Here is an 18999-nt window from a genome sequence, read left to right as displayed (position 1 = left end):
CTCCTCCTAAACAACACAGTAATGACTACGATGCCTTCTGTTCATATTGATTTTTGCAGTATTTGAGTCTCCTCCCTGCAGTGGGCATGAGGGCTGATCAGTATAGACAGAGTAAATCATCTGCTAATATATGGAGGCAAATCATGAAGCCAGGACTCAGGCTCTGAACGTTTCACTGGAGTTGGAGGACTTTTTCTTTCCATTGTATTACTGTTGGTCCCATTGGTTTCCCTGTATTTCCATTGGCCACTGGGGCAAAAAGGAAAGGGTATTTGAGGGTCAGAAACATCTTCCAGTGCCCCTCTACCAAACAGCAACAGATAGAAGTCTGTTCTGTTCATTCCCAGGGTCACCTGTCACACTTGTGACACAACCATTCATCGGCCAAACCTCCACTCGGATCAGCATCCGAGGGCCCCATGCCATAGGCAAAGCTGGGCACAACTCCGGCATGGAGGAGTTTGGAAGACTCTGCCCAAGTGTTCTGCAGAGAGGTTTGCAGTGGGATGTGGTTACATTCCATGGAAATACAGGTTATGTGGCCAGCCTTTCCAAGGCTCTGTGCACCTGCCACGGAGTGCCCTGAATTCACTTCTCTGTTTGACAAAAACCCACACCCCATGAGCCCATGACCCTACTGCTCACCTCCTCCGCACTGCACACTGCAACCTTCCCAGCTGCTGTGGGTCCAGATGAACAAGGAGTCCTGTGGTTTTTCTGGTTCACTTTGATTTTCAGCAGTGTAGTTTACGGGAATGGTGTATTCGTAATGAATTCCATAGTTTTGGTCATGAAATAACAACACCTGGATCAGCAGCAAAATAAAAGACCATTTTGAAATAAAGCGAAAGCTCCCAGGATTGCTGAACTTGCAAGCCAAGCCGTGCTGTGGCTGTCTCCCTACCAGGGGTAACCTGTTCTTTTCAGGGTTTCAAAACAGGTTCATTCCAGGGGCACACCTTTATTTCAGTCTTGGGTTCCCTAGATACTCCAATTCAGGGCAGGAGCCTATGTAAACCATCGGCAGGGAGTTCTACTCTTTTCCACTGGAGAGAGGACTGGTTTAGAAGAGGGATTGGGGATTAGCAAACCTGTGGGCTCTAACTGCACTTTACATGGAGAGCTGCTCCAGGCAGAGCAAAGTACCCGTTCCCACAGTCACCCACGAAGCTGCCCTTACAGGGAGAAAGACACAAATATACTGCTTTTCTTAAACAGGCATCTGAACAAGTAGGGTTACTCTACTTTGAAAATGAACACCACTCTTCACACCCCGAGCACCAGTCACTGCTATGTGTAAGGCAGGCTCAAGAGTAGACACAGCCCCCTGCAGGGGAATCTTGGGGATGCCTGTCAAGGATGTAGGAGCCTTCCTGCTGCCCATGGGAGCTAGGATGATGATGATGTCCACGGGGTGGCACAGCCTGGCGCAGGGCTTAAAGCTGGGAGGGGAGGGGAGCCATCATCGTGCAGCTTGGGGACCCCTGGTTCTGCAATCCTGGTAAGTGGGAACTGGAAGGGCCTGCTCTTTGTTTGGTAATGCATGTTTCTAGCCCTGTAGAGAGAGAGGTGCTCTACTGGCTTTATTTCACTACGTGTACATAATGGTGCGAAAGAAGCACTCTTGTGGGAGCTTCAAGTGGCCTGGCTGTGGGTGGTATGTCCTCAGGCTACGCTTGGAACCAGGGGGCAGTCCTGGGTCTAAGCAGCTAGCAACTTCACTTCCAGCTCGGGGTCTGGGAGAGCCGGCCCGCAGGAGCTGGAGGCAGAGGGTGCTCCACCTGACCTGGGGAGGCCAGGTGGACGGTGTGCTGGACAACAGGAGCCGTCCTCCCTCCCAAGCATCTCCCAGCCCTCCAAGGGCTGCAGTTGCAGGCGGGGTGGGGTGGGGTGCTAAGAGCAGCCCAAACTGAATAAACATCCACTTCTCCAAGAAAGAGACTTGCAGTAATGCATTTGGAAAAATGCCTCCAGTTTAAAAAAAAAAAAAAAAGGCTTTAAAAGAGATCTTTATTATCTCAGTATGGGAATAAGACTGGTGAATTGAGAATCCATATGAAACCAATTTCATGCAATTTTGTAGCCACGTATAATTTGTATGCGTGTGCATAATTGCTTTCAAATGCAGGTCCCCGTGGCTCTACGGGCACTCCTGACTCTGCAAGCAATGTGCACACCTCAGTTAGTGGACAATGGATTTTCCTTCAGAGGCAGATGGGCTCCTCTCGTTTCTAGGTTTAAAAACTGGTAGTAACAATTATATTTCAAGAGAGAAAAGTGATTAATGTTCAAGAGGGCAGGAACTTCAGCTGTGGTAGTTATTGCTTTCCCAGAGTTTTGTTTATTATGGCCTGAATGAATCCAGGCTGTGCATTTGCTTTAATGGGCTGACGATTCACTCACAGTTTATGAAAGCTTTTGGGAAACAAAGGAAATAGGCCCATCTTGGTGTTTGCTAGAAAAGCAAATTCACATGCTAAAGGTGATGCTGCTATCTTGGGTTTTATCTTGTCTTTTACTTTCTCTTTTAGTCCCTCTGAATGACTGCTTTTAACTCAGGACAGGAGGATTTGTTCCAATGACTTAGATTAGGAAACAATCTAATCACAGAGAAATGATTTAGGTACCGGTTCTTAGGTCCCAGAAATCAACTTGCAAGTATATACCTGCAGTAGATTTAGTGTGTGGAGTGTTGCACTGATAGATTTCTGGACAGTTTATGTCATCTGTGGAAACTGGCTCTCCTTACTCTTATCAGAAATTGTAACAGGGTTAGGGCCATTGTGGGTGACATCTCTGCTCACACGTAGAGCTGGTCTCCTCAGGAGAGTTCCTGGGAAGTGGCCTGGGAATCTCTTGGGTGTCACCTAATCTTGAACAGCTGCAGGTTGCCAGTGACCACAAATTAATGGGGAGATAAGAACTTCCAAGTAGAGACTTTGGCAGGCATGGAGGACAAAATGTGCTTTGATTGCAGACACACAAGCTGTCACAACTCCCATTCTTTGGAAAGAGACATAGATTCAATAATTACAAGCTATCAAAAGTTAGTCACGAGAAGTCCTAAACCCTGAGAAGGCAACGGTGGCATTCCTGTCCCTGGAGATCTTTCATATTCTTAAAAGGCAGCATAACCGGATGTTTCAGTGGTTTGCATGGGGTCCTCCCTGAGACAACACACAAGACCAGAGTGCCCTGATCTGGCCTGATTGCACGATTTCTCGAGACCACCTGGGGAGTGAATAGGCCTGTAGAATCTGGTTCTCCCTCGATTCCTGAATCCTTGTTGCAAGCAGAGTCTGGAAAACCTGAGTGGTATTGGTTTGGAAACAGTGTCAACAGTTCACTTCCAAAAGGTAGTTTCCGATGTGGATATACAAACTATGGGGCAAATCTAAGCCATCTGATATTAAAACATAGACTGTGGGGCTTCCCTGGTGGTGCAGTGGTTGGGGGCCGCCTGCCGATGCAGGGGGCACGGGTTCGTGCCCTGGTCCAGGAGGATCCCACGTGCCGCGGAGAGGCTGGGCCCGTGGGCCATGGCCGCTGGGCCTGTGCGTCTGGAGCCTGTGCTCCGCAACGGGAGAGGCCGCAGTGGTGAGAGGCCCGCGTACTGCAGAAAAACCCCCAAAAACATAGACTGTGAGTGGGGCTGTCTGCTTAATAATGTCAAGTCTCCCTGGCAGCCACATGGCTAAGCATTTCCTTCCTGGAGGTGGTTCCTTTTGGAAAAGATGGGAGTTCTGCCAGTAAAGAGCTAGGGCAAAATTTTGAGAGGGCAGAATTTTGAAGCATGTGGCAAAGGGATTAGATAAGAAAAGACCAAGAGAGAGACTTGAGCAGCAGGTGGCCAGGCAAACCACCAGGAACCAGGTGTACCTCCTGCCCACAGGGTCTCAGGGAACAAGTCAACTGGTAGACCTCTTGGAGCCGGCGGTCTCAAGACAAATGCAAAAGCATGGCAAATTACCATCAAATGCAGAGGCATTTTGGTTGGTCCCTTGGCGGAAATTTTCTCCCACAGGCCCCTTCTAACATAGCGGACGGTCGTGCCTGCAATCTGGAACTCTCCGGGGAGCTCTATCTTCCAGTCACTGTTGATGGATCTCTTGCTGGAGTCTTTGAGAGCTAGAAAGAAAATGGAACACCATGGAATCGGGGGAGTCAGTCTGTCTTTGAAGGGAGTCAGGGTGTCCTGAGCAGTGGGTTAGAGGTCTCACTCTCTACCTCCACAGGGGAGAAGAGGGAGGCCTGCAGTGAGAGAAAGGGAGCTTTCTTTGAGAACAGAAGCCTGGCTCACAGGTAGAGAACAGCTCCTGACCCCAGGACCCTCTGAGAGAGAGCTGTCGTGACTCCTGCACCTCTTGAGCATGGGCCGCTGTCTCAGAATCAGCTCACTCCGTGGGGGGTGCGGGGAGGAGCGCCAGAGAATGGAGACAGCCACAGCCCAATCACATTTCACGAGATTTACAGAGTAGGGGGTTTTCCACCGGATGAACAGATTCTATTTTAACGTGTCCAAGGCTATAAAACAGGATTTGTAGCTTTAGCAAAATTCATCCTTCATTTTACTCTTACCCACCTGGGGCTTTTTAGAGGACAGACTAACTCCAATGCCCCTCAAGGATTTGATAGCCCTGGATTAGTAAAGCAGATGCTCCTTCAAGAAACAAGTGTCATTCTACCAAACACGAGCGTCTGGAAGCCTGAGCTGCCTACAGGCGTGGCAGTAATAGTGAGCTGATGTCTTGTGGGTGGTGGGGGCCCTCCCACCCTCAGCTTTGTGGCCTTTGCTGGGTTCACATTTTGCTCTCTCACACTCCGTACAAAGTGTGTTGGAACTGACAAGGAATAGACATCTTGCTGATTGACCATAGCAAAGATTTGGTTTTCCACACAAGCTATTATTATCTGAGTGCTCACCAGTGACTTTCTTTGTTGTTTCCTCACTTAGGTTTTAGAGTCATGTGGTTCTCATGAGGGAGCATTCTGCAGTGAAATTCTGTTTTTTTGTGCTGTTTTGTTATTTAGGAAAGAAAGAAATAACTAGAACCTACTCTGGCATTTTGGAGGAGGTGGCAAATGAAAATGGGTGACAGTAAGTCTTCATGTCACTCAAAAAATAAAACTTTCCGTGCACCCCAAGTCCAATGCCATGCTCTCTGCCAGTGCAGCTAGAGTCCCCTGAGAACCAGATGCTCTCAATCACCTTGGGACCCTGCTCAACCCACAATCAGTGAAATCAGGTTCTATCCCATTCCCTACTCTCTGCTTATGAGGCCAGAAATATTAATAAAATGCCCACATTTAATACCAATTTTGGATAATGAGACTTGAAACCCAAAAGTGGTTTCGGTTAACCCTGAGTCCACGAGCCCCTGGCTGGGTTAGGACCTGGTGGGTCGAGTCCTGGTCAGGCCACAAGCAGCTGGGGGATGCTGGCCTCCACTTCCTCGTCTGCAGGACACAATGGTCCCAGCAGGCTCACCTGGCCAGTAAGGGGGAGGTGCATGCTCAGGACTCTGTGCTTACAGGAACCGCCAAGAGAAACCGAGGGACCTGGGAAGGGCTGCTTTCCAGCAGGATGGCTTCCAGGAGGGATTTCATACTCAGGGTGGCTGCCCAGTGAGTGGCTGGGGATTACAGGACTCCAGGGAAGGCTTCGAAAAGAGAAAGCTCTACCACTTAGAATCGAATGCTTCCCTTCAAGAAATTCTGCCTACTATCGGGATTTCCTGGCTACTGGAAGGAAGTGAGACTGTTGGGATACTCACAATTTCTGAGCCTTTTTCTCTTCCTCAGCCACTGCCTTCAAGTCCCCATTTAAGGGGCATATTCTCTGGTTTAGCTCCTCCATATGCTTTTACCCACTTAACCTTCCCAACAACTCTCTAAGGTAAAGGATTATTTTCCTTTTTTCACAGATGTGGAAATGGGGGCACAGAGAGGTTAAGTAACCTGCCTAAAGTCACACAGCTATTACGTTGTCATGTGGAGACCTGAACCTAAACACACCAAGCTCCCACATTCTTTAGGTTATAGCATCAGTCTAGAGTTTTATGACAGACACTGAAATGTGCAAATGTCATATTCTCAAAGAGAACAAATTCCAAGCTCAAATAGCTGTAGGGGGTGTCTCACGTTCTACATACCTTCATAAAAATAACTAAACTTCCGGTTTTCCACAGCTTCCAGTGAACTAATAACCTAAAAATACGTTTGGTCATGTTAGCTACTCGGGTATCTAGGCTAAAGCTGTATGGATGTTCATTGTTCTTTCAATTTCTCTGAAGGTTTGGAAAATTGTTTCTTGCACATGCATATGTAAATCTGGTTTTCAGAATCAGTACGGGCTGGTGGGAAGTAGCAGACAAACAAATGAGGGAACAGACACCTTTAAGAAAAGCCTCAGTAGGGGCTTCCCTGGTGGCGCAGTGGTTAAGAATCCGCCTGCCAATGCAGGGGACACGGGTTCAAGCCCTGGTCCAGGAAGATCCCACATGCCATGGAGCAACTAAGCCCGTGGGCCACAACTACTGAGCCTGCACTTTAGAGCCTGCAAGCCACAACTACTGAAGCCCGTGCACCTAGAGCCCGTGCTCTCCAACAAGAGAAGCCACGACAACAAGAAGCCTGCACACCACAACGAAGAGTAGCCCCTGCTCACCGCAACTAGAGAAAGCCTGCGTGCAGCAACGAAGACCCAACACAGCCAAAAATAAATAAATTAAATAAAAAAAAGAAAAGCCTCAGTAAAAACAAGTCAGGGAAGCACAGGGAGCAGACACATCCCTACACCAATCCCTCACCTTTATCTGAGGGCCTTGTAGCTGGTGATGGAGGCACAGCTCCTGCCCTTGGGAGCTCAATGTTTGAAAGGGAGACTGGTGAGAAGACAGATAAACACGATACACTTCCAGAAGCTCAGTGACAGAGGCCAGTCTGGGGCCTGGGCACAGTCGTGTGGGCAGAGACTGGGGCAGGTGGGGAAGGGCTTCTGAAGGAGGAGCCCTGAGCTGAGACTGAAAGAAAAGCAGGGAGAAGAGGTGGCCTGGAGCGTGTGGGCAGCTTGGGCTGTTGCTCCTTGCCTCCTTGTTAAGCTCAGTTTCTGTGCAGGATGGTGGAGGGAGAAAGGTGCCCTGCCCCGTGTGGAGAAGCAAGTGGAAGGTGAAGGAATACTGGAAGTCTGATTGGGAAGAGGAGGTGACAGAGAGGGGCTATGGAGGTGGAGAAGGAAAGAGAAGGCTCACTGTCATTGTCATTGGGGTGGGGACACAAGCATGTTGAGAACCCTTGAAACTGAGAATCAGAGAGATGAGCAGAATGAGTTTCTGTAAAGCTGTCTGCTGACCGCCGTCATACTGGGGTCACCCCACAGAACTCATTTCCCACACAGAGACCAGGGGCACATTGGGGTGGCCCTCTCCTCCTGTCTCAGCCCACGCGTGTGCCCCAGTCGACTCCTGCGTTCAGTGCCCTAGGCTGGGCCCTGGCCTTTTTCTGTCTTAGGGCTTCTGTGAACATCTAGTGTGTTGCTGCCTGCCATCTCTCTCTCCTTCTGCAAGTAACAATGCCCAGAGAGCTTTTGGGGATGCGTTCTTCCCCCAGTCACATGGGGCTGACCCCAAACTCCACCCCAGCTCCAGGAGTGCGTCCATCACCCAACCCTGGAAGGTAAGAGTCAATTCTAAGACTTTCATTCACCTTGGGAAGAAGGAGCTTTCTTTCCACAGGTTGCCCAGAGACTTGATATAAGTCTTGCCAGTACGTGGCAAGAGGCCCCTAGATTAAAGTCAACTGAGAAAGGACAGCAGTGCCAGGACAGAGACTCTATTTCCCATAATATCATTTTAAGCCCCTGGATCCAGCAGTGTCTGAAGCCAATAACACAGAAACTGAGAACTGGGTTTAGCTTTCACATGTCACATTTGGAGGTTGGTTTTTAAAAAATACTAACCATGATGGGGCCAGGGCAGGCTGAGAAAGCAGATTACTAGTATGGATTCCTAGAAATCACGCTAGGATCCTCACTAATGTCAGCTTAGTACCCCCTGAGATTCAGAAGGCCCGGTATACTCTATCCAGGCTCTCCTGGGCCTCGCTCCTGTCCGGCGCTTTGTTCAGGATGTGCGGCTCTTTCTCACTTGGCCTTGTTTCTAAGGTGCTCTAAAAGGACTTTATTGGATTATAAACGGAAAACCACCCCGCCTCCGTGCCAAAAGTCAAACACCTGTGAGGTCAAGAGTGGGAAGGACTGGAAAAAGTCTAGGAGGGCACACCTGGGGCCGATTATAAACCCATCCACAGAAATGCCTCGCAGAGGTGTGGGGGCTGCCTGGGGAAGCGCCACTTCTGCCGGCAGAGGCACTCGCTGTGAGTGACACAGGAGACAGACGAAGACCCCGCTGGGCCTGGTGGCATGCCACCCTCTCACCACCAGGGGAATGTCCTGCTTGGCAGTAGGGGTTGGGGGAGGCGACATTTCAGGAGGCGGCTCGCAGGGTGGGTGGGGGAGGCCGTGGAGGAGTGAGTATGGTCAGAGAAGGGGGGAGGGCAAATGAGAGAGGCAGGCAGTGGCTCACCGGCTCTTCCAGAAAAGGCCAGCAGCAGGATGGGGAGGAACACGCCAGACAGTGCAGTGCTGGTGGCAGGCTCTTTGGGGAAAGCAGCCTAGATTTATAGTGCTTGTCAGTATGCAAGGTGTAAATGTGCCCCCATGACAGGTTTCAAGTTATCCACGTGAGCTCTGTGAAGGCAGAGATGGGAAGAGATGCGAACCGTGACCTCTCCCATCCACATACTGCTGCTGGGCACTCCCAGGACTTCTGAAGTCACCTGTCTTTGCAGTCACCTGACCCCCAGGTCTTGGCCTGGGGCTGCTGAATTGGCAAAATCTCATACTGTCACAGCCTCAGGGTATGTGTGTGGTCGGGGTCGGGGCTCTCATGGTTCCAGAAAGCATCTACTTTGCTTGTCCAAGCTCTGCGGCCGCCATCTGCATGACGGCTGCAAAATTCCAGGCACCCGAGTCTCAGCTTTACAACTGCCACTTGACCCCTCGTCTGAAAGCCGGAGCCCCTTCCTCAGGACAGTGTGATCGTGATGACGCCCCTTCATGCATTTTGCAGTGAGATGAAAACTCAGAGGCAGAATTATAAGTAACAGGCCAGCAGTTCCAAGAATCATGGGGATCACTGCAAGCCTGCTGACTCTGGGGTGAGTCATTTAGTCAGCAGGATTCAAAATTTGCAGGTTGCCGTGGTCCATGCTGAGAAATCAGAACTTCCTGCTAAAATTGGAGTTTAGCACCTGACATCCCTTCAAAAGGGTAAGACTGCAGCCTCAGAAGGTCTGTTGGAACATCAAAATCTGAACATCACTGACAGTGAATTGATAGGTTCAATGTGGAGTCTGATGAGAAAACCACCTTGTGGGGCCATGTCAGCCCCAAAGAGAGAGTGTGCTGGTCAGTCCTGGCCCATCTGTAGCGGCCTCCACCCCGGAGCAAGCTTCACAGAACAGGGTCTGTGAGAGCCGGGGAGGCCGAAGCTGCGGGGCCCGTCTCGTGCACCAGTCCTTTCCAAGGCCCTATACGTAGTGTATTCTTTCCCGTAAAGAAGGCCTCCCGGGCTTCCCTGGTGGCGCAGTGGTTGAGAGTCCGCCTGCCGATGCAGGGGACACGGGTTCATGCCCCGGTCCAGGAAGATCCCACATGCCGCGGAGCGGCTGGGCCCGTGAGCCATGGCCGCTGGGCCTGCACGTCTGGAGCCTGTGCTCCGCAACGGGAGAGGCCACAACAATGAGAGACCCGCGTACCGCAAAAAAAAAAAAAAAAGAAGGCCTCCCAAATTAAATAAGTTTTGGGCCCCAGAAATTCCCGTTCCTCTCCATCCTTTGGCATCAATGGTATGTGCAAGCCCCCTTCGTCTGTAAGTATTTTGAGATTAGTTTATATTTGAAATTAGAATTTTTAGGCCTAGAAACTCAACAGGGGCCATTAAGATGATTACAAATGCTCTGCTTTGATAGGGAAATATAAAGTTAAGAACAAAGGGAATTCCTGAGCGACTTGATTCTATCTGTAATGTCTGTAGTTCTGATTTGCTGGGGAGGATATTTTCACTTGCTGATCCTGCCTCAGTCAGAGGGTGGATGTTTTAAACCCTGTCACAAATATAGCAGCACTTGCTTTTGTGTGTGTTGCTTAGGAGCCCTCAGAAGCCTCTCAACAGCTGGAGAGACTTCTGCAGGGATGAAGATGGCACACGCTCTCCCTTGCTACCACAGCAGAACCAAACCTCCTCAATGGCCTGGAATGTGAGGTCATATGGTGACCGTCTGTTTCCCTCAGGGCCCTTCTATCTCTCTGTGGACATTTATACAATGTCCCTGTAGTTCCCAGCACTGTGAGAGATCCTGAGCCTTTCCAGGGAGTAGGGAGGGGGCATTCCTGCTGGGCTGGCTCGGCTCCTCTCTGGAGCTGCCTGGGGGCAGGCACAAGAGCTCGGATCCTGTCTGCATGCCCACTCCCTGCATGGCGCTGTGAAGAAGCCAGGCTCCTTTCTGTCTCTCTCCCTCCTGGATTCCACTGGAAGACTTGACCCACGTTCAACCTACTTCTAATCCTGGCGTTGAGTCAGCTCCTTTTATTTCCACTCGGAGTTCTGCCAGCTCTGCTCTCAGCTATGGATGCAAACTGCAGAGGCATTTCCTGTTCCAGGTGGTTTTGAGCAGAAAGCCAGGCAGCATGGGTTGAAGGTAGGTGGGGTGAATTCTTTAGGAACTGCTCCCGCAATGTGAGAGTAATTCAAAGTTACACAGGGTTGACTTCCAAAGCACCCAGCCCCGAGTGGAAACAAGGCTTGTTGAGCTAACTTTAGAAATGTAACAAGCATGGACCACCTTCGGATTTCCCTTGTGCACACACCAGACCCTGCGATTTCCAGATAAGAGGACAGAGGCTGGCTCCAACCTCCCAGGGAGGTCCAGTGCTTCTGGGGAGCTGAGAATTCATCCTGAGACATTCAACCAATCTCTTCGGGATGGACATCTGCTTCTCTGAAATCCACACACCAAAGCAGTAGCAATGGGCAGGTTTAACATATGTTCTCCAGTGAAAAATCGTCCCCACTCCATCTCTGGCTGTGACTGACACCTCAGAGCAATTCTGGGAGGCTCCATGAGTTGCAGCAGACCCAGCTGCAGTGAGGAGCTTGGACAAGCTGCTGAACTCCTAGAGTCTCATTTTCCTCCTCTGTGAAATAGGCACGTCAATTCTCTGCAGTACATTGTGGGGTTAGGGGTCAGGTCTGCAAAGCAGAGCAGGGCTCAATGACTGGGAGTCACAACGTAGATGTCACTGTTATTATTGGAATGTGTGGCCCCCAGGCTTCAGGAGCTGAGAGGGACCACCGTGAGAGCTGGCTCCCCGGGCACCATCCACTAGTTGTTATTTTTTGGCCCTAAGATGGGTTCCAGTGAAAAGTCATTTTTACTACAGGAATTAGGTGTTGAGTGATCTAAGAGATTCTGACATCCCTCTGTCATTCTTATATAACGCAGAAACATAGAAGTAAAAATAATGTTCCCATTTTCACCAGATACCTTGGGCTGGAGGAACAGTGCTGGGAAGTCTCGGAGGGCAGGACTGGAAGCTGAGGAACTTATTTGCAGGGCACCTACTGGTGCTTTATGGAAGGGCCAGTAAGTCGACCTTGGAATTGCCCCAGCACCTGAGATACTGGGATCACAATTTTTGAATATGATAAGGGTCAAAGGTGATGTCAGACTCCCACAGAGGCCCAGTGCTTCTGGGGAGCAGGAATGTCATCTCCAGGTCTGGGAGGGCCAGTGTACCAGTTGGAAACGCTAACTTTGGGGGTGACACTGGGTGATGGGGCTCTGAAGCAAATGCTGGTAAACTTGACCAAATTTCCTGAGGTGGGCAGAAAGGAGGGGGACTCTTTGAGAATTTAGTAAAAAGGCCACGACTTTGAAGAAGGTGCCGAGAGCAGCACAAGGCCCAATTTCGAAAAGCATTTACAAGCATTGTTCTAGTTGTAGAACAACAGCTGGGACAGTTTCAGAGAACAGTGCCAGGCGGGACTGGGCCAGCGTCCATGCCGGGGAGGTGGAGAAAACCACGGACGGGGCTGATGAAAACTGACATGGATGTCAACCCGAAGGACAGCAAGGTCCTAGGCTGGCAGCAGGAAAAGCAGCGGCCATTATGGCCTCCAGGACACAGGTGGATGGGAGGCAGGTAAGAGAGTTGGGAGGAGGGGGCAGGGCTACCTGAGCTCTCTTGGGGTTACTTTGGGGGACTTAGGCTATCCCAATTCCTCACAACTTCTTTCACTCACTCTTCTGTCACCTGCTTTCCTGTCCGAAGCTGGTGGTTCCTACTCACCCCTTCCCCTCGCCCCTCATCTACCTTGGGGATGGCTGCACTTGAGCCAAATATGACAGCACTGTTTGGTCCATGCTGATTACTCATAGCATTACACCTAAAATATGGGTATAAAACCAATGGCTTGAGAGCACCCCTTCAGCATTTTGCTGAACCAAATTAGCAGCCTGATTGTCCAAATCAATGCTCAGAACATAAACTATGAGTCAAACCATTTTTTGTTTTACCCAGAAAACTGTGGGCAGGTTTATCTTCCACCACGCGAATCCTTCGAGCTCCAGCTGGAATGATAGCAGCTTCAATATAACCTGTAGTGACAGATAACACACAGGTGAGCCGACCAGACCTCTACCCTCCATCAGAGGGCCCGCAGCACCCCCCCACCAAAACCCACACTGCTGCACCCCCATGGTAGTTTCAGAGCCCGCAGGCTTGCAGAGCTCTGAGAAATCAAAACAGTCAAGAAGTGTGCTAGGGCCAGAATCTCCTGGCTGCCCAAATTCCAGAGAGCACCACTTGCATGTATTATGAGTTGAACTGTGTCCTCCCACCCCCAAATCCATATGATGAAGTCCTAACCCCCAGGACCTCAGAATGTGACCTTACTTGGAAATTGGGCTGCTATAGATGTAATTAGTTAAGATGAGGTAATACTGGCGTAGGGTGGGCCCCTAATCCAATATGACTGGTATACTTATAAAAAGAGGAAATCTGGACACAGACATGTACACACGGAGAACGCCATGTAAACATGAAGCAGAGATCGAGATGATGCATCTTACAAGCCAGAGACTGCCAGAAAACCACCAGAAGCTAGAAGAGAGGCACGGGACAGATTCTTCCTCACCTTCACGAGGCGCCAACCCTGCCGACAACTTGATCTCAGACTACTAGCCCCCAAAACTGTGAGACAATAGGTGTCTCCTGTTTATGCCACCCAGTTTGTGGTACTTGGTTACAGCAGCCCTAGCAAACTAAGAGCCTGGAGTTCTTTGTGAAGAGCACCTCCCTAGAGAACGGGTGTAGAGTGCCCCTGGCTGTGTCATCTATTGGATTCCTTCACTCTTTGCTGTACTTTGAACTTTTTCCTGATTCCATGGGATGACAGCAGAAGCTAGGCTACTTGCCCTATGACAAAACCACTGCCTCAATACTGGGTACCATTTCCTGCTTTCAGTGCCATTTGGGTGTTTCTGCAACCGTTGCAGTATGTACTTTTGTCCATTTCCTTGAGTATTTCCAAGTATAATGGGGTCCCTCAGAGGCCAGGGTCTTCTGCCCATGCTCTGACCCCACATGTGCCCAGAATGGCAGGTGGTTAGGATTCAGGAGGAAATGATTGAGGCTGCCAGGGAGGAGGTCAGGGGCTGGCTGATGCCTGGTTAACTGGGCAACTGTGTCAATTAATGAGTCCAACATAATGGTGAGATTCTGAAATGCAGGCTGGTAATCATTTTGTTTTGGCTTACATTTGGGTTTTAGACAAAGGTAATGTGCATTTGCTTCAGTGATTTAGATGATGATACCAAATTAGATGATAAATCCTACCCCTGTGGTTCCCAAATGTGATCATCAAAATCAGCAGGGGAGTTTTAAAAATGAGAGATTTCTGGGCCCAGGTATGTAGAGATTATGGAAATATCTATTTTGAGGAGTTTATTTCCTCATTTTCTCATAGTAAAAATGGCTTTATTTTCATTATAAATATAGTACATGATAATCCAAACCACAAAAGGGGAAAAACTAAAACCAACCTATACAACAATGCACCAAGAAAATTACCCATATTTTTGATGACCAGCCTTTTCAGCATCTCTTAATGCATATAAACATACACACATCATTTTATGCCAATAGGGTACTATATATGGTTTTAAAAGATCAGGGGTAACTTTAAAATAATTAAAGAGTTTTGCTAGGCAATGTGTGCCCAAGGTGTAAAATTCAAAAGTTATAAAAGGATATAGTAGAAAGTAGATTGATCTGATAAGATACATCCTGTAGCTGGCTGTCTTTCCAACACTCTTATCGTTTACAATAATTTGTTATTTTTTGGCTAGGTTTCTATGTAGCTAACTGAAATGTGCTCATATGACAGTTTTGTTTCTTCCTTTCTGATCTTTATGCTTTGGATTTCTTCTCCTTTCACCATTCTGGTTGGAACTTACAAAACCACGTCGTATGCCACATGAGATAGTGGCATCCTTGTCTTATTCATGATGTTGGAGAAACGCATCCAGAGTTTTCCCACTGAAAATGATGTCAGCAGTGAGAATGTGATAGGTATCATTTATCAGGTTAGGGAAGTTTTCTTTTACCCTAGTATGTTAAGAGCTTTTGTTATGAAGAGGTATTGAAGTTAATCAAGTGCTTTTTTGCATCTACTGAGATCATCATATTGTTTTTCTCCCAAACAATACAAAGACTTCAGAGCAGTTTAACTGTAATCACACTTGTCATGGCTAACATGGTGTGTGGGTCGGTATCTCAGTCTTGTTTTTCCTTCACCAATACATTTTAGTTCATTGTTATTTTTTTTTCTGGTGTTTTCCTGTAAACCTTTAATTATATTTATATTTCTATTATTTGACTTAGCTGTAAGTAAAATATTTTAATCTCTGGATATTAAAAGATGAGGAAATCAGCATAAGTATACCACCCTCCACTCTCTTACACCCCTCTTCAACTTTTACTGAATCATTCCTACATTGTATTAGTTTATGACATTTATCTTTTGGTCTCTAAGATAATTCCTGCAGTTGTTTTAGTTTTAGTTCTAAAAATTAATTTAATGTTTACTATGTGTCTTTTTTCCAGCTTTTCTGATAAATTCCTGCTTTCCTCAAGTTTGTTCTCTTTGAGATGGGCTCAAAGAAAATTACAGTTTCTGAATTGTAATATATTGAAAAAAAAATACTGTTCATTATCCTGATACTTGAATACCAGTTTGGCTGGTATAAGATCCTTGAGTCACACTTTCTTTCTCTGAGGCTATTATTTGAATTGTTCCATTGAATGCTAGTGTGGAAAAGTCTGAGTCCAATCTGATGTTTTACCTTTATTAGCTTACCTAAAATTTGGATCAGATACTCAAAAGATTCCTAACTCTAAAATCTAATAACTGTTAGGCTATTCATAGTTTTGTGTAACTTCTTCCTGGGACACAAAGCTATATTATTATTATTAGACTTAAAAATATATATATACTTATCAATTTGTTTGGTGTTCTTTTTTCAGGGATACCAAATTATTTGTGTTTGACTCCCCCCTTTTTTTCCATAGTGCTCATTTAATCTCTTATCCTTCTGATTCTTTGTTTCCATTTTGCTTTGCTCATTTTTCTTAGTCCCGTCCTCCATGCTTCTCATTGTGTTCTCAGCAGTGAGATTTCCTTTGCTTCCATGCAGACTTGGTTTCTGTGATGGACTCATTTTCTTCTTCTACACTTTTCCTCAGCTGAGTCACATTTCATCTCCCTTTGTTGCTTCACTGCTTATTCCTTGAGATCTCATATCTTATCAGTGAGTTCTTCTTTTACTGAGGGTATTATTTAATCAGTTTTTGGAATTTATGGCAATAATGTTTGGTCAAAATTTTCATCTTCTCCTTGGTAACATTTTGCTGGTGAGTTGTTTTAAATCAGTCATTTGTTCTCCTTGTCCCTTTTATCCTTTTCCTATTGCAGTATACGTGTGTTGATCCTGTACTCATTTTCTTTCTAAATTTATTACTAATTTTTAAGTGACACAGGTTCTAATTGTACCAGCTTCCTCTATGTTTGTGTGGGAGGAACAGGACAATGTTGTGGGCTAACAGAACTTTCCCTTAGTTTACAGTAAAATTTGTTAGGACATGGGTTTGTGTGTATCAGTGAGTTAATTTTTATGTTTGTAAACATTTATGTATTTTAAATTTACAGAAATATACATGTGTATTTTCCCATTATCAAAATTTTAATAATACAGGTAAATCTCAAGTCCCCTTAATCCCATTCCCCTGCCCTGTGGGAACTGCCACTATTAGTTTGGTATATATCCATTCAGATATTTTACTATTTATCCAAATATCTACACATATATAAATATGAAAATATCACATGGTATATTTTTTATTTATCTATATTTTATATAACTGTTAGGAATAACATTTATGACTACTGTATTATACTACAATTTTTTTAAAAAGCATGATGTGTCTTGGAAAGCTCTCCATGTGAGTATGTAAAGCTCTCCTTATTTTTCATTTAAATTGCTATGTAGTTTATGTCACTATGCCCCTACTGATTTAGGTTATTTCAAAATTGTCATTTAGAACATTTAGGTTGTTTCAAAATTGTCACTTTTGGAAACAATGCTGTATCGTGTATGAATAGGCACACAAAACCCCTCAATTAAATACCAGCAACCTATTCCAACAAAATAAAAAAAGATTATACACCATGATTAAATATAATTTATCCCAGGAATTCAAGGTTGGTTTAACATATAAAAAACAATCAGTGTAATTTATTCAAAAAAGGGCAAAACCCACCTGGTCATTTCAGTGGATGCAGAGAAAGCATTTGGCAAAATTTAATACTCTTCCATGATAAAAATACTCAACAAACTACGAATAAAAGGAAACTTCCTCAGTCTGATAAAGAGCATTTACAAAAACCCCACAGCTAATATCAAACTTAATGGTAAAATAATGCTTTCCCCCTAAGATCAGGAAGAAGCAAAGGATGTTCACTCTTGCTATCTCTACTCAACATTGTACTGGAAAGTTTTCTCTATGTCAATTAGGCAAGAAACAATTTTTTAAAAGGCATCCAAATTGGAAAGGAAGAAGTAAAATTATCTCGATCTGCAGATGTCAAGATCTTATATATAGAAAAATACTAGGGAAGCCACTAAAATCTGTTAGAACAGGTTCAGAAGGGTTGCAGGATATAAGATCAATATACAAAGATCAACTGCATTTCTATACATTAGGGGTAAACATTTCCAAATAAAATTAAGGAAACAATTAGACTTAAATAACATCAAAAAGAATAAAACGCTTAGGAATAAATTTAACAAAAGATGTGCAAGATTTCTACACCAAAGACTGCAAAAACACTGTTGAAAGATATTAAAGAAAATCTAAACAAATGGAACAACATTCCAGGTTCACGGATCAAAAGACTTAATATTGTTAAGATGGGAATACTTCAAAAGTGACTTACAGATTCAAAACAATCCTTACTAAAATTCCAGCTTGTTTTGCCCAAAATGACAAGATGATCCTCAAATTCATATTGAAATGCAAGGGACCCAGAATAGCCAAAACAATATTTAAAAAGAGCAAAGTTGTAGGAGTGACAATTCTTGCTTTCAAAGTTTTCTAGCCAGCTCCAATCATCAAGACAATGTGGTACTAGCATAAGGACAGATATTTCTATCGATGAAATATAATTGAGAGTCTAGAAATAAGTCCCTTATTGATTTTTTAAAACAAAGATGTCAAGAATATTCAATGGAGAAAGAATATTTTCAACAGTGTTGGGATAACTGTATATCTACATACAAAGGAATGAAGGCAGACTCTTACCTCAAACCATACAAAAAAACCCAATCTAAAATAGATCATGGACCTAAATCTAAGAGCGAAACTATAAAACTCTTAGAAGAAAACATAGGAGTAAATCTTTGTAACCTTAGATTAGGCAATGGTTTCTTAGATAGCAAAAGCACAAGCAAAAGCACAAGCACAATAAAGTGGATCATATCAAAATTTTAAACTTTGTGCTTCAAAGGACACCATCAAGAAAGTGAAAAGGCAAACTCATACACTGGGAGAAAATATTTGCAAATCATTTTGATGAAAGAACTGCATCCAGAGTATATAAAGAAAACTTACAACTCAATAATAAAGTGACAATCCAATTTAAAAATGGGTAATGGATTTTAATAGACATTTCTCCAAAGAAGATATATGAATGGCCAGAAGCACATGAAAAGATGCTCAACATCATTAGCCATTAGGGAAATACAAATCAAAACCATAATGTGATACCACTTCACATCCATTAGGATGCCTATAACAAAAATGATAAACAATAAGAAGTGCTGGAGAGGATGTGGAGAATTTGGAACCCTCACTTATTGCTAGTAGGAATGTAAAATGGTGCAGGCATATTGGAGAAGAGTTTGGTAGTTCCTCAAAAATAGAATTACCATATGACCTACCAATTCCACTCCTATGTATACACCCAAGAAGAATGAAAAATATATCCATGCAAAAACTTATACACAAATGTTTATGTCAGTATTATTCATTCTAACCAAAAAAGTAGAAACAACTCAAATGTCCATCAACTATTGAATGTATTTTTAAAATATGATATAACCATACAATGGAATATTGTTCAGCAAAAAAATAAAAAAGGAATGAAACATTGCTAGATGTTTCAAGGAAGAACCTTGAAAATACTATGCTAAGTTACAAAAGCCAGTCACAAAGGACCACGTATTATACGATGCGACTTATATGAAGTGTCCAGAATAGATAAATAGATGGACAGAGAAAGTAGTTGCCTAGGGCTGGGGTAGGAGGGAGATGGGGAATGA

General features: G+C 45.3%; 1 protein-coding gene across 1 annotated transcript in view; it reads right to left on the bottom strand.

Moving 5' to 3' along the window:
• Positions 1-18999, bottom strand: part of ADAMTS17 (ADAM metallopeptidase with thrombospondin type 1 motif 17) — a 355743-nt gene that overhangs the window by 66168 nt on the left and 270576 nt on the right. The window contains exons 16-17 of the mRNA XM_065871925.1: positions 3971-4128; positions 646-805 (exon numbers count right to left, since the gene is read on the bottom strand). Of these exons, the coding sequence (XP_065727997.1) occupies positions 646-805; positions 3971-4128 (318 nt within the window). The remainder of the gene's footprint in view (positions 1-645; positions 806-3970; positions 4129-18999) is intronic.

Source organism: Phocoena phocoena, chromosome 2, assembly GCF_963924675.1.
Source record: "Phocoena phocoena chromosome 2, mPhoPho1.1, whole genome shotgun sequence".
NCBI classification, from domain to species: Eukaryota; Metazoa; Chordata; class Mammalia; order Artiodactyla; family Phocoenidae; genus Phocoena; species Phocoena phocoena.
This window is presented reverse-complemented; position numbering and strand designations above follow the sequence as displayed.